At 38.3% G+C, this 15,294-nt stretch overlaps 1 protein-coding gene across 1 annotated transcript in view; it reads right to left on the bottom strand.

Annotated features, from left to right (window-relative positions):
* MGA (MAX dimerization protein MGA) overlaps positions 1-15,294 on the bottom strand; it is a 65,185-nt gene that overhangs the window by 32,181 nt on the left and 17,710 nt on the right. Inside the window, exons 3-11 of the mRNA XM_050898388.1 lie at positions 11,851-12,781; positions 11,412-11,499; positions 11,177-11,272; positions 6,378-6,506; positions 4,862-4,960; positions 3,345-3,994; positions 2,349-2,706; positions 1,145-1,368; positions 91-231 (exon numbers count right to left, since the gene is read on the bottom strand). Of these exons, the coding sequence (XP_050754345.1) occupies positions 91-231; positions 1,145-1,368; positions 2,349-2,706; positions 3,345-3,994; positions 4,862-4,960; positions 6,378-6,506; positions 11,177-11,272; positions 11,412-11,499; positions 11,851-12,781 (2,716 nt within the window). The remainder of the gene's footprint in view (positions 1-90; positions 232-1,144; positions 1,369-2,348; positions 2,707-3,344; positions 3,995-4,861; positions 4,961-6,377; positions 6,507-11,176; positions 11,273-11,411; positions 11,500-11,850; positions 12,782-15,294) is intronic.

The following is a 15,294-nucleotide window of genomic DNA, read 5'->3' as shown; positions in this document are numbered from 1 at the left end:
TGCAGGAGTTTCTGGGGAAAAAATTACTTCAACATTTTCAATATTTCTGCCTGTTCTATGATACATGCTAGTTACAGCGTGACTTCTTACCTTTATACTAGAGCTCTGTGAATCACTTTTGTCTTTTTGTTGCTTTTTCTCCTCTCTCCTGCGTTCATATGCTCGGACCCTTGCACAAGTCATCATACTTTCAAAGTACAAATACACAGGATCCTTGTCCTCCTCTCGAATCTACCAAAAAAAAAAAAAAAAAAGAAAGAAAACCTCTCCATTCTAGATGCACATTAGATTGATGAAACAGTTTTGCTTCCTATCAAGACTTCAACATTAATGCTTCAATAGTAAATGTCAAAAGAAAGGTCTAGCATTTAAAGCTGAATCTGCCCTCTTAGTATCGCATAGCCCAGTCTACATCTTGCTTCCAAATTACATATTCGGGGGGGGGCAGCGGAAGGGAACACCACCACCAGCCACAAAACCCCAAACCCGTTCAGATACTCTTCTAAGTGGGGAAACAAGTCCTAAGTGTCATGCATTGTTTAACATCATCTGGTACACATTAAATAGCAACTCTGGAATGTTTGTTCTTCAGACATAACTAGGCTCAACTCTACTGCTGTTCTTCCTCTACTGCTGTTGTGGCTTTTGTTAGATACTAAGGTGAGGGGAGAGACAAAGGCAGATTCTTCCAACATTGGCAGTGAAACCTCAAAAAAGAGCAAAAAAGACTCCAGAACTACACTGACCACTGTGTGTCTGTATCTCAATTTTTTTTTTCCCCCCAAGTAATTCATTACTTAGGCTACATTATGCAGCTAATAACTTACACAAACATTACAGGACCAGCAATCATTTTGCCAAATACAGCATATATTCTTGCACTTTTTAAGTGAGGCTATTAGTGAATCATAATCACCTTTCACCATATGCATATTCCTACAGTAAATTCTCAACAGAAGATGGACATAGTTAAGGATTTATATACAGTCAATTCATCCTAGCTTATCAACATAACCTATGAGCAGTCAATCTTGGGCTTTCATCTCAAATTTCATCTAAAATGGCCTAGCACAGAAGCTTTTGGCAGTGTTTGTTTTAATTTTCAATACAAAGAAAAACAAATGCATCTCTTTTCCTTTCTTACCACTGGATTGGGCTTAGGAGTATACACTCTGCCTGGTTTCATTCCACTGGAAGATCTATGCTTACTAGAAAGCAAGACTTCTGGGTTGGGCAGTACTGCAGATTTAACTGGTTCAATAACAGATGGTGTTGGGATGTAAATTGGCTCTGGATCTATTTCACCTTCTACTTTCACCCACAATGGACAATTCCTAACAGGCTGTTCTGGCTCCGAGTCACAGATAGCTGAAAAAAGAGGAAAAACAAACCCAACTTACTTATAAATAAAACACCACCTAACACAGCAGTAACAGAATTTTTTGTTTGAGCCTGAGGTCTAGCCACGCAGCAATCACTAGTTCTTACTGCCAGAAAATACTACTGGTTGTCTTTCTTATCTTACATTCTAGCCAAAAGTGACTAGGATTTGTCCACAAGAAAGCGGAAATGAAAATAAAAAGTTATTCTACACTAATTATTGTCTCTCACTTGTACTGTGATAGCAGATACAAAAAAACCCACTGATCTTCATTGATGCTGTATACTTAAAAATTACAAAACACCCCCAAAAAACCAGACTTTATACCACAGCTCTGAGGAAGAACTCATTTATTCCAGTGGAACACCAGATAACACTACGTTCATTTTTAGCAATTGCTAAAAGTACTACTAGCCAAGAAACTGAAAGTGTAAATTCATGGTCAATTTCTACCAATTTGGTTTTCTAAGCATACCTTAGGGCAGATACGAAACTACCATAAATCACGGTATTTCCACTGAAGTCAATGAACTATGCAGCTATATACAGCAATTGAAAATACAGCTCCAGATACTCACTTGATAAGAGGGAAAGAAAACAGCACTATGACAGTGAAGATGACCAACAGTGATAGCAGTAATTATCTCATATCTTTAGTCTTTAAAGATACTTGGAGCGTTAAGCAAGAGTTTAAATTATCAAAAAGAAACTCCAGCTATTTGATCACAATAAGCAACTAAGTAGTGCCCAAAATGCTGATCAGATAAGTACGAGCTAAAAAAAGGGAAAAGGTGTTATTTCCTGCTAGTCAGCTATATGAAAGCAGATGTCACAGACATCTCTTGGAATTCGCTCCCAATTTCTGGATTTAGAAATGGCATCACTACTACGTCTTAATAAAAATGCCCACCAAGATAGGCGGTTTCTGCAAAGCTTTAAGTAATCACTTTTGCCCAGCAATACTCACTGTATTCCACCCTTTTCCTCCTCTTCTTATCTTTCTGCTTCAGCTCATCTTCCTCCCCATCACCCTCTTCTTCCACATCTTCATCCTCTTGCTGTTCTTCTTGTGTTCCGTAGAACACAAGATTTCCACGCACAGCCTTTTTCATTATTTTCTTATGTTTTGATCCTCCCTTCACCAGCAACACTCTTCTCTTCAAGCAAGTACAACCAAACATACAGTCTGGCCTGCGGCAGTGGGTAGGCTGACGTTTCTCCAGTGCTAGACTGGCACATATGCAACCCAGTCGACAGAAATCATTATTGCAAGGAGGTGCTCGTCGTCTTATTATTTTGTGGATAGGTTTGTTTTTGAGAGAAGCCTAAGAAAAGTTTTAAAGAAGGATACACTTCAAATTTTAGTAAGATTAAATCAAGCATATGCAAAATTGCTATTCAAAGTTCATTTAGAATAACCCCTCCAACTGCATGGTTTACATATGAAAATCTGTCTTCTATACTGAAAAAAAAGAGAACAGAGGAGAGTTTGCATTTGAAGTCTTCCGAGAGGCAATTTGAGACAGCTAAACTGTCTTGGTAATAAGCAGGATGTGAAGAAAGCAAAAGAGGTTATCATGTGACAACCAAGTTACATGACCAGGATTTTTTTGCAGTTAGTTCAACTAAAAAAAAAAAAAAAAAAAAGGACGAATAGTAAGGAAATGCAGTTACTGAATAGCAATTGTATTAACCAGAATTTTTAATGGTGAAAATTTGAGATAACCATTAACCATTGAGATAACCATATCAACACGCTATTATCACAATTAGTTTTTTCACATACTGTTAAGTCAGCATGTCTCAACTTCCACTGCAAAGACTACACCACAAAGGAACATCACGCTTTATCATACTCCTTAGCAACTTCAGTCTTATTTTCTGCATCTACATGCAACAGCAGTGAGTGGACAGATTTGGAATAGCAACAGTACAGAAAGGAAAGAAACTATTACACATCTACCTGAGCTGTAAGCAGCGTTGCCAGAGAGATGTCTGCTCGTTCTTCTGTAATATAGGTCCGTGGTTTCCCATCCCAGAGAGCACAGTCTTCCAAGTCCATTAACTTCACTTGAGATTTAGACAAACCTGGTGGACGAGCTGCTTGTTGCTGTTGTGGTGCTTGGCGCAAACTAATCTGTTTTGGAAGTATGTTTTCATCCAGAGCTGGCACCACGAAACTATCTGCTTGGTTAGTCAAACTGCTATTTGAGACAGACTTAGCAGCCTTTTCCCCTGATGCTGAAGAGTTCTGTTTCTGCTTTGCAGAAAAAGGTGAAGGCAGTATAGGCTTGTAAGATGATTTTACTCTACTGTTTGTAGAGGTCTGTCTGTTTTGAGTCTTTGTCTTCCTAGAGGTAGATGACAGAGGAACAGCCTTGAACGTATAAGATGTTGATGGAATTATGGTGGATTGCTTCTTTAAAACACTGTCGAGTGTTCGCACATAGCTAGTGCTCTTAGTGGGAAGCTGATACACCACAGGAGAAGTGGGAGTGCTAGAAGAGAATCCCATACTCGTTTCCATCAATTTCCCTTCATTTTCCAGGTACTCATCCAGCTTGTCACTACAGAACGCTGAGCGATTCTTCAAGGAACCTTCTGAACTGCCACCTAAATAAACAAAGAGCATTTCAACTAGCTCCTGGGAAAACATACTGACAAATCTTATAATAATTAAACAATACAGAAGAGGTAAATACCTCTAAAAAATATATACAATTCTTTTAGAAGAGTACAACACAGGCACGCCAAATATAATCCACTCTGAAACACAATCAGCTGTCTGAACAACTGTTTTTGTGGAGATTTTACATGTGTATTCGTTCACAAAAACAGTAAGCCTTCAACAGGCAGTGCTTCTATGCAACTTAGTTTGTCCTGAACATCTAGCCTACCTAGTATACCACAATACATTTGGAATACCCCAACACAACATTGTATCAAAGTGCAGAAGGTACAATATAAATATTTAATCTAAATATAAAGTAAAAATTGGCAAATTGCCAAATATCCATTTCTCCCTGAGGCAGGGCAAAGTAATTAAATATGTAAGGAATATCTACTCTAACTGGAGTTAAAAATACACCAAACGATTAATTCGATAAATGCAAATTACTCTAGTTCATTAGGGACCCTGGGGCAACAGAACTCTGGAATTACCATACTTCCAAGTAAACTCAAAACTGACAAACAAAACCAAAACTATTACAGATATGATCTTCACTCAAGCCTTCTGTGTAAAACAGAACACATGTATTTTATCTTACTCAGAGTAAGTTTCTCTCTTCCCTCATAAACCTCCACTCTGATCATGGAAGCAGTACCAAACAAATTCTTTATTCATGACAGTTTCAATATTAAAAAAACCCCAAACCCTTAAGACACACACAACTACCAAATTGCAAGATCTATGGAAGGTCAAGAAAAGGGCCACGTGTTGGAAATATGTACACTGATCTCTTTTTTTTTTTTTTTTACCTTCATTTCTAGAAGCACCATGAAGCTTCCCTCTCCAGCCTTTGATTTTTGTGAAATCGTTTGTCTTTCCTGTCCTGGAAACAAAAGGAAATCCGGTATCTGGAAAAGAAGAAAGCTAGCCTCAGTTTACGAGCCAAGCTTGATTGTATCAATGTCCTAGCAAACTCTGCTTATTCCTTTTCAGGGATAGATGAACAGTAGTAAATCAAAAGGCTGAATAAAGATACTTGATTTTTACTTTTTTTTTTTTTTTTAACTAACAGAATACTGAAAGCCAAGCTTCCTGTAGAGTTCTGCTGTATGGCCATGCATCTGCTATCCCATACAAAAGATGTCTTCTCCTGTATTTTCAGTTTTAGTCTCCTTAGCAATGGTGCAAGCAGTTGATTCCAAAACTCAAACGCGTGAATCAGCTAGTTAGTAGGCTAAAATGGAACAGGCAGATTTTGAGTTGATACTACAACCTCTCTCAGCAAGGAAAGTTTTCTGAGTCTCTCCCCTCAATTGAGCCAATGACTTTTATAAGACCTGTAGAAACTTCATTTAATGTTTGCTGTTCCATCAAATTCAGCTGAGTATCAATTAGGAGTAGAGACAGGGAATAATCACAAAAGGCAAACATGGACACCTCTGTGAAGTTATCCATCAGCTCTGGCATCTAAGTTGGAATGTAGAAATACTAGCAGGGATCTGTGTGACTGTTTTACATATTGCTAGGCTAGAAATAATTGCATTTGACACTGAGCTGACTGAGGTCTTCTGAACTGAACCTGCCTCTTTCACAGTGTAAACAAAGCTGAGATACAACGTCTGCCTCTTTACCAGCTCCCAAAAGCAGCAGATTAAGAAAGACACAGTAATCAGAATATTAAAGTAGGAGAAAGAGGTAATTAGGAGAAAGATAAGCACCCCTATACTTTGTCCAAGGAGTTTATTATTAAAAACAGTATCTACCAACAGTATTAGAATCATAGTCACAGTATAATGAGAAATGCACTTGTTTGGATACCAAGTAAGTTTAAAAAAGCACAATCGGTCAGCACTTTTGTAATATATAATTATCATGAAGTTACAGGTTAGTCCCCAAGCTCTTCTTCTGGCAAGTTCTGATACTGAGCTCTGTGAAAGACAACTCTTTTTGTTTTGCATGTGAGCAACATCAGAGAAATGCAGATTGCTCAGGCTTTTTCTGAGCAATTTGAGAGTAGTTAATGTGTATATTTACATTTAGAAAATCCAGTTCCAATAGACAAAACATGCCAGTATAAAATAAACTAGACAGATACCATTACTGGATCACAACCATCACAAAAAGGGAAGGCTGAAGACAATCTGGCCAGAATTACTCAGGACTCCTTGGCCATGAACCGCGTGATTTAAGGAAGTTCTCACATTTTGTCATTTTAATACTGCTTTAATTTCCTTAAGATTTCAACTAAATGGCCCTTCCCTCCTTCTGATCATTGATAATAAAAAGGTAATACTTGAGATTTCAGCAAATTCATGTTCTACGCACCTGGAGAACTGGGATTGGTTCCTGGATAGCTCCACAAAGAGTAATTTGAGTAGGAAAGAGGAAGCTGCACACCCAAGTATTTCAAGTCAATGCTCATTGTTGGGTCCACAGAATTCAACTTCAGTCCCACTACAAGAGGCAAGTATCAGTAAATGTCTCAATGCAGCAAGATGTTAGGAAAAAGGAAGTCAAGATATTTACTAAAAAATAAACCATTAAGTTATATACAGGCTTTTCCAGCATTCACCCACCATTTTAAGAGACTTGAAAAACAGCATTAGCAAATATAACTGTTATTTATACTGGATTTGCAGCAGGTATGAATTAAAGAGTATCTTAGGGAATAGGAAATCAAGAAAAAAAAAGAAATTACTTTTCATAGTTTTCTAGATTACTACTGAAGTTTCCACAGAAATTTATTAACCAAAAGTGCCAGTGTTGTAGTAATTCTCACAATAAAACTTTTTGTTTGTTCATTTTTTGAAGAAGTTAGCATCACTGATATCCTTGAAGGCTAAAGTTACTGCCTGAACCCCATTCAGCTGACTATTTGACATTTCGTATCACTACATAAATTATCAATCCTGCCAGTGGTACTTACACATGTCCTTCTCTACTGAAAGCTATTCTTGTGCAAGAACATATACCACTTCAGTTTCAACCAGCAATAAGAGACAAGAGCAACCACATTTTAGTTCTGAAGAAGCGTGTGTGTGTTTGGAAATTATGATATAAATACAGTTGTATTCAAACAGCGCTCTCAGGACTAGTTCATCAAATGATCCAGTAGGGTTTTTTTTCCCCCCCAGGCTTGGCACTTCGCAATAAAACACTTTTTTTTTTCTTTTTTAAAGCAGAGGGAAAAACAGCTATAAAGAAACTAAACAATCTGTGTTGTTGATGCTACCATAAATGCTCAACTGCCTATAACATCTTCCTTCATCAACTCCCCCAAAATACTCAAATTGAAAGACTTTACTCTGTCACAAAAGCTATCTTTATCCATGGCAAAACAAATATAGATACAGAAATGCTGAGAAAAAAAGAAGCTAGTAAATTTGACTTAGTACCTTTTTCAGAAAATATTGTTACACTGAATTCAAGAAATTACTGTTGTCAATCAAATTCAGCTGGTAGTCTGGAGTTGAGAACATCTATTTTGGTTTTTAGCTACAGAAACCTACAAATGTTGTTCCTGTTGCCAACAAGTCTGAAATTCATATATTAAATATGTGAGTTTTGAAATTGAGAATGTATGACTTGACAAGGCTCAGGACCCACAAAGTCGTATTTGCACATACAGCAGAAACCTTGTGTTGGTGGTACACATTTATGTTCCTAAGTGGCACCACAGTGACCTGATTACTGGCAGCCTGAAAATAATCGACATGGAACAAATCTCAGACTTGGTTGTTTAAACAGATACTGTTATCAAAGACACTATTGTGAGATATAATTTTCAAATCTACATAGGGAAAATGAGCAGCAAGCAAGTCAATCTAGCATTTTGTATAAAAACATGTCAACTGCAAAATGTCAAGATGCCATCCATTTCTTTTCAAACTCTATTTAAAATAAAATGGAAAGAGTACACAGTTTATTTTTCTTCACACTCCATTTGAATTATTCTGTGATCTTCGAAAACAAGCCTAGCTTTGTTTAACACTCAAACAAAAATAAGAACATCACCCCTACACAAAATCTATTATTTCAGTTTAGGATCATGAAGTAAAAACCACCCAGACAAAAAAAAAGAGGATGACTCCAACAAGTGCAACATGGAATGAATGCAGACAGCCTAGAGAAAACAAATGGTAACAGTAAGTATTATGTCAGTACAGACACCACCATACATGACAGCTGAACTATCACTTTTATTAATTTCTATAATCTCCAGAGTATTGCTAAATTTCAGTTGCTGTAATCAAATAGTAGCAAATGAAGAACCTTAAGAACTTCCTCCTCTCCATCAGATGCAGCTGCTAAATCTGAAATACGATGAATGACAACAGTGCCTTCGATTTTCAGGAATATGATAAGGGATTCAAATTAGCTCAGATAGAGGAGGCATCCCATAGGATTGCAGTACTCCAGCAGGAGCTTTCCTTCTAACATGCTTAAGTTGAATTCCCTTCTTTCTGAAGCATCTTCTTCCTGCAGTCCTGGTGCCTCTAAGATCTAGATAGCCTCAATCACCATTTTCTTAAGTTCACAAATCAATAGCAGTTGTGGGGCTGAGGTACAGCTCCAACACATCCATCAGTGAATCTCAAAAAGAAACTTAAGCTTCTCAACTACACTGTCCAAAACCAAAAGCAGCATTAGCATCAAAATTGCTATGTCCATTTCCCATACTGCAGCGAGGACAAGAAAGCCAGTAAGCTTCTACAAAATAGCTGCAAGCACATTTAGAAACATGCACTTCACATCTTCCAGACAGAAGGGAGCCGTGTCTCTTTGCCTGTTCTGTAGCAGATGACAAGGAGGTATTAGTCATGATCTGTGGCCAAGAAATTTTGGGGAACAAGTATCAGAATCACGAAGGCTAATGAGGCTGCACCAAGCTCCAGGATGCTACTGAAAATCAGCACGTCTGGAAAAAGATACAGCCCTTACGTTTGCCTAGAGGCACTCCCCAGCCACCTTCTTATCTCTTATTGATGATACTGTGGAGAGAGAGAAGAAGGAAAAAAAACCAACAATGCCTGTCTCCATTAACATCATATTCCTTCCCGATCTCAAGTCTGCAATGGAAGGCAATAGATCTGTAACTTTTTGGAAGGTGAAGCTGATCTGAATAAAGATTGATTCCAGTTCACACGCAGCAGCTGAAGTCTAACAACAAAAGTATACGTATTGCAATTCACTGCACAGCCTGAACAAATTACATCTATATCTATCTGTAGTACCGCTCTTGCTGTGAATAGTCTTCACATAACTTCTTTTCCCTCTAAAAATTAGACAGGTGAGGGACATTCTCTTCATTGCTGAATTACAATTTCACCATTTAAAAGGCTCAGCAGATTACCATCCAACACTGGAAATGATGGTCACAAGCATTGAAGAAAGTAAAAATTCTTCAGATCTCTTTTTCTTAGCCTGATGCTTGACTTTTCTTGTCCATTTCGCAGTATCTGAACTGCTCAACACCCTTCAGAAGGTACCACACACTTCACCACCACTCATTTAGAAGCTGGAGAAAAAGCACGTGGGTTTTTACATGTTCCAGCTGCAGGATCATCTCATGAGTAAAACAGCCCTCGCTAGTGTTGTGGTTGCCAACATACTACAATTTTATTGTAATTTTCTTGAGTAAAGATAGGAGACCCACAATATAATCTTAAAAGGCCTTAACATTGCTGCAACATTTGCTTAGTGCTGTATCTAGCACTGCCAGCAGCTGACCACAAAAGGGATTTTACCACCATTTTTTAAATATGACAACACACGCAGACCTGTCAGGGCAGGTTGGCCACTGAGGTCACTAGAGAATAGGGCCACCTGTTTCTGGAATCATGGGAGGGGAAAACTGCGTTTAGACATCGATGATACAACTGTCAACGCTGATGCTATACCACCAAGGTACAACCTGGCTGGAGATGGGTTATCTTGTTTCATTCCCACCACATCCAGGACCAAGAGCTCTCTACTACCCTTCTTATGACCACTTTGCAAAGGTGGAAGACAGGAATGTCAGCTCAATACTAGCAAGATGCAAAGACATCCCTTTAAAGGGTTGCAAAAAATGACACACTAGTTCTCATCATACCCTGTGCATAAACCATTCAAGATAATCCAGGGTTCTTCACAGTAGAAGCTCCGTGAGGACCCAAAATAACTAGTATCAGAGTCAAGATCAGTATTTGGAGTCTCAATCCCTACAGCATCACAGTTATATGTTTGAAAAATTCAGGGCCAGAACCTCAAGAGCATGAGGTACAACACTTCAATTTGGATCAATTTCTTCATCATCTGCTCTGATGCCTATGTTAATGCCATCGGTCTCAGGACTACTATTGCTGAAGACTTTCAGCATCATCAGTAGAGAGAGCATTAGGTTCTGCTGTGTTGATCCTTGACTTTCTTCCATCTGACCTCAGGATAACATTGTATATAAATGAAAGATCACAAGCTAGAAGTACCTTGCTTGGCCTTCTTACGTGGCTAGTGAACCTGGATCTACAGTGACCCAAAGAAATATGGACTCGAACATAGCAAGTGTTGTCTTAGTTAAGTGTTTCTGGATCTCTACGTCCTCTACTACCAGGAAATGGCTATTTTCTATGGAGGAGTAAAATCAACTCCATCTGCTCTCTACAAGGATTAGCTCATTACAAAACAGGCATTGCCTGAAGTCTGAAGACTCAGCATCTTCTGCAAGAGGCATATAATGACATGCAGCCTCTTGCGCTGCTGTTGGAGGATTCAGGATTCATCTTTTGCCTCCTCCACCTCTTCTAGTTTGCAACATGAATGTGTGAAAACGAAAACATCTTTACTGGCTGGCTGAAACTACTTTTAAAGCCTCTAAGAAAAAAACTGGGTCAGACGTCACAGATTCTCTCTCATTGCCACAAGTGGCAAGAGGGAAATTGACAGCCTCACACAAATTTCCTTTCATACTCTCACATTTGTACATACGCACCTGTACGCTTTCCTGTGTTTGGAAAAAAATAACCAAAATCAGATCCCAGCTGTATTGGTCATACACAGTATTACATCCAGTAGGAAATTATCAACTCAGTATGATTAAGTATAATATACAACCAGGTGCAACAATATGTACGCTGCCTGCTTACCTTCCTGAAGGCTAGGATGTATTACTTGCTTATGCCTCAAGGTCTTCAGCTCTTCCATCAATTCCTTTTCCAGTACTTGTATTCTTGCTTGACAATCTACTCAAAAAATAAAAGAGAGAACATATAAAAAACATTTACCATGCAAAAAATTGACTTAAATGATTAATTTTCCAGTGTGTCTTTACAAATTCCCTTATTGCAGGGAATAGCGACTAACAAAAAAATACAAGTGTACCTGGATCATTTGTAGTCAACAAGGGAGCCTGAAGATTCTGCGACTCTTCTCCTCCAGCTCTATCAACAGTGTGAATGTCAAGAGCTTCCTACATACATAAAGAGCCCTGAATAAGTATGATACCTTAAAACACTGACTTAGATACAAACTAAGCCACATCAAAATATCACCAAAATATTAAAAACATGAGACTGTTTAATAAATAAGTATGCATTCTTTTATACAGAACTCCAGATCCCACCATTTCCCCCCAAGTTGCTAAGTAGTAAGAAAATGTTATGATTAACATAGAGATAAGATAAGAACAGATTTGGAAAGAGGCCATAAATCTCAAAACTCAGTTTAAAAGAAAATATACGTTCAGCTTGTACGTACAAAGGGCTTAAAAATGAGACGTTATAAAAGGTTTTGAATTTTACTCAAAACTGTTAGGCTTTACCTTTGATGCAAAGGACACAAAGAGGACTCCATCAACATCTTCAAGGTCTGGCTTAACATCTGGAAGGATACTCCCAGGCCCCAGAGAGGTGTTCTTGCTCGTTATTACAGTTTTCCCTATACCTTTAGGTGGTCGACCAGCCTTGGAAATTTTCAGTTTCCGTGGCCTTCCTCTTTTAGATGTAACTGATGATAGGGTGTTTTGATTGCTACTAGAGCCTTTCAGGGACATAGGATTCTTCAGTATGCCAGGCCTTTTTCTTCCACAGATCTCTTTAGCTGAAAAGTGACAACTTACTGAGCCCCTGAGATTAAAATTAGGTGATTTAGATAGAGCCCACTGGGCCTCTCTGATTGAAGAGTATTTCTGTGACATTTTACTCCCAGGAGATTGTTTTTTCATAACTAACTCCTCAGTTACAGTGGCTGTGCCTGAGCAAGAGCCTTTGTGATTTTCAAAACACACAGGCAAGGAATCCAGTATTGCACTCAAAGGGGATTTATCCTTCTTGCAAGAGGAGAGCATGGTCTGCGGCAGCTCAGATATCTTCACTGTGCTCTTTGTGACTGCACAAGGTTCTAAATAGACCACAGGCATCTTCCCACTATCCAGTTTTAACATTTTTGCTTTGGCAACACCTGAAGGACTGGTTAGCACACGCTTCCTAGACCTGAATTGTCCATCAATTCCATCTGTTTCACTGCGTCTCATCAGGTGTTTTTGTAGGATGAGATCATCATCATCAGTGTTGGAATACTCATCAGTTTCTTCATCTGTGTCTTCCTGTTTCACACTTATTCCTTGTGTGCAAATACTTGACTCATAGTCATAGTCATCTACTGGTTCCTCTTTAATGACTACGTTAAAGTGTCCATTTGGGTCCAATGGGGATGCCACACGGGAACTGCTTTCGTAACTGCTAGCAATAGGACTGGGGTAGGAGGGGACAAAAACAAAACACAACACAAGATCTTTATCAAATCTCTTGCTTTACTGAAATTCCATCATCTCGCATATTCCTTGGTTACATACTGTAAAAAACTTCCAAAATGCTCCGAGACATGAGTCTGCTAAATAAGCTGTCATTTACAAGCTTACATTTTCAGAAGTAAGCACTCAAAAAAAAAAAAATTGCCATCATGAAAAACAATCCAACTTCTTATCTGAAGGCAGCAGCACAATTTCCTTTCCTAGTAATATCAGGGTGACATTTGCACTTTTTCCTATTTGAGACTCAGCATGAACTCATGCTAAGCTCACAAGTTTTAAATGCTCAGAAGTGGCCTTAGTTTGCTGTGTATCTCATTAAGTCACTGTACTAAAGCCATTGTGCTTGCAAATAAGAAGCCAACAGTGCTTAATGCACTTCAGTTTACATGATTTAACTAAAATTTTAGTTAATTCATCCTGAAGCCACATACAGACAATTCCTACATTCAACTGTTGTTTGAATGCTTACAGAATGTTAGTATCCTATTGAATTATGCTCCATCTTCCACTAAGTCTGAGTATTAACCTAACCAGAATTTGACATACCACACATTTGATACTGAAGACTAACAGTGCAGTCAGTTACACTCTGATGATGGGCTTGAGGGACAGACATATCAGCCAAAAAACAGCAGTCAGCAGTTTTGTTAAGCACATCAGAAGCTGGCTCCTCATCATAAGAGGAAACAGCTAAAATATGAAACCAGAAACTCATATCCACAATGAACCTCAGAAAATAAGTCAGAACTTGTTTACTAAACATACCAGATAGTATTCCAATACTCCCTTTATATATATTTTATAAGATACCATATATAATTTCCGTAGAATGGTTTGGGTTGGAAGGGACCTTAAGGATCATCTAGTTCCAACCCCGCCTGCCATGGGCATGGGCACCTTCCACTACACCAGGCTGCTCAAAGCCCCATCCAACCTGGCCTTGAACAATTCCAGGGATGGGGCATCCATCCACAGCCTCTCTGGGCAACCTGTTCCAGTGCCTCACCACCCTCACAGTGAACTTCTTCCTTATATCTAATCTAAATCTACTCTCTTTCAGTTTAAAGCCATTACCCCTTGTCCTTTGCTATTTTAATTATGTTACATTATTATTCAAATTGTTAACCTTATGTCATTAAAATGTTATTAAAAATAACAATATTTGTTAATGTTAGTTAATAATAACATAATTTCAAATATAACTTAACATAATTTTAATAACAATGTATTATATATAAAGGGAATATTGCTTTATATATATTGTGTGTGTGTGTATGTTATTATTATCCACCCCCACCCCCCTTTAAAGAATGACTATGCTCAGTTGAACCCCCGACTGGGACTGACGGAGGGGAAGATGTGGAAGAAGAGCCTGCTTCTGCCTTGTGTAGACTGAGGACATGCTTAAGGGAGAAAAGCTGGAACACACAAGAGTCACAACATGGAGTTGGGAGTCTCCACCTCATGAAGAAAGACTGCAGTGTTAAAACAGGGAGCAGACAGTCAAGACACAGATTTATATATTTACACATAAAATTCCTAAGAACAAGACAGAACCTATCTAGAAAACCTGCTGCAATTCAGAATGACACTAAGTAACCACAACTAAGCTTGAAGCAAAAACCTGCCTTGTGAGGGAATAGCAGGCAGCAGAAGAGTGGCATACCAGTCCTGTTTTGGCTACTGTCTTCTCTATCCAATGAGTTTCCTATTAGAAAGTTTCTAGCTTTCATTTAATTAAGAATGTCAAATGTAAGATTAAAAAGCCTTTGTAAGATTAAAAAGCTTTTCTTCTTCAGTGAGTTTACTGTGAAAGAAATTCTAAGACAATCCACTCACAGGTTATGGGCAACTCAAAATCCTGTCACACTACAGCTAGAGTTTGATTCAATATAGCAGATCCACAATTAAAGTGAATGCTATTAAGAAGATCCAAGTCATCTGCCCCTCTATCTTAAAATTCTCTAAAATAAAGAGACAAAAACCCTAAGAAATTTGCTGGCCAGGAATAAATTTCTCATCTGAGTTCTACTGTTCCCCGTCGGAAGCCCAGTAAAGCCTGGAGTTCTCTAGCCATTTTCCTTTATCTGTTGCAAGATGTATACTCAAGCTAAGAATTACCTTTCTATTAGGGATCCGGACAGTATCCAAAACAAAGCAGCCTTGCTGTAAAAATGAAATTTCTAGACACAAATGTTACTCTGCATATTGCAACCATAAGCCAGATGGTGACAAGAGTGAGGTGTCACCCATGTATGCGTATGTATGAGAAGATCAAGTATTTGCACAAAATGCTGAGCAGCGTTTTTCTAGATTTTTAAATTCAGATGCAATTATCAATTTTTCAAACAATAAAAAAGTTGCTTTTTAGCACTGAAGTAATTTCATTCGGCCCCTAGTTTATGAAGTTATGTGCAACATAAGCAGTCACAGAAACTTCTTTTCCTATATTCT

The sequence above is a fragment of the Gymnogyps californianus genome, chromosome 5, assembly GCF_018139145.2.
Source record: "Gymnogyps californianus isolate 813 chromosome 5, ASM1813914v2, whole genome shotgun sequence".
NCBI classification, from domain to species: Eukaryota; Metazoa; Chordata; class Aves; order Accipitriformes; family Cathartidae; genus Gymnogyps; species Gymnogyps californianus.
The sequence above is the reverse complement of the archived record's forward strand: the minus strand, read 5'-3'. Positions and strand labels throughout refer to the sequence as shown.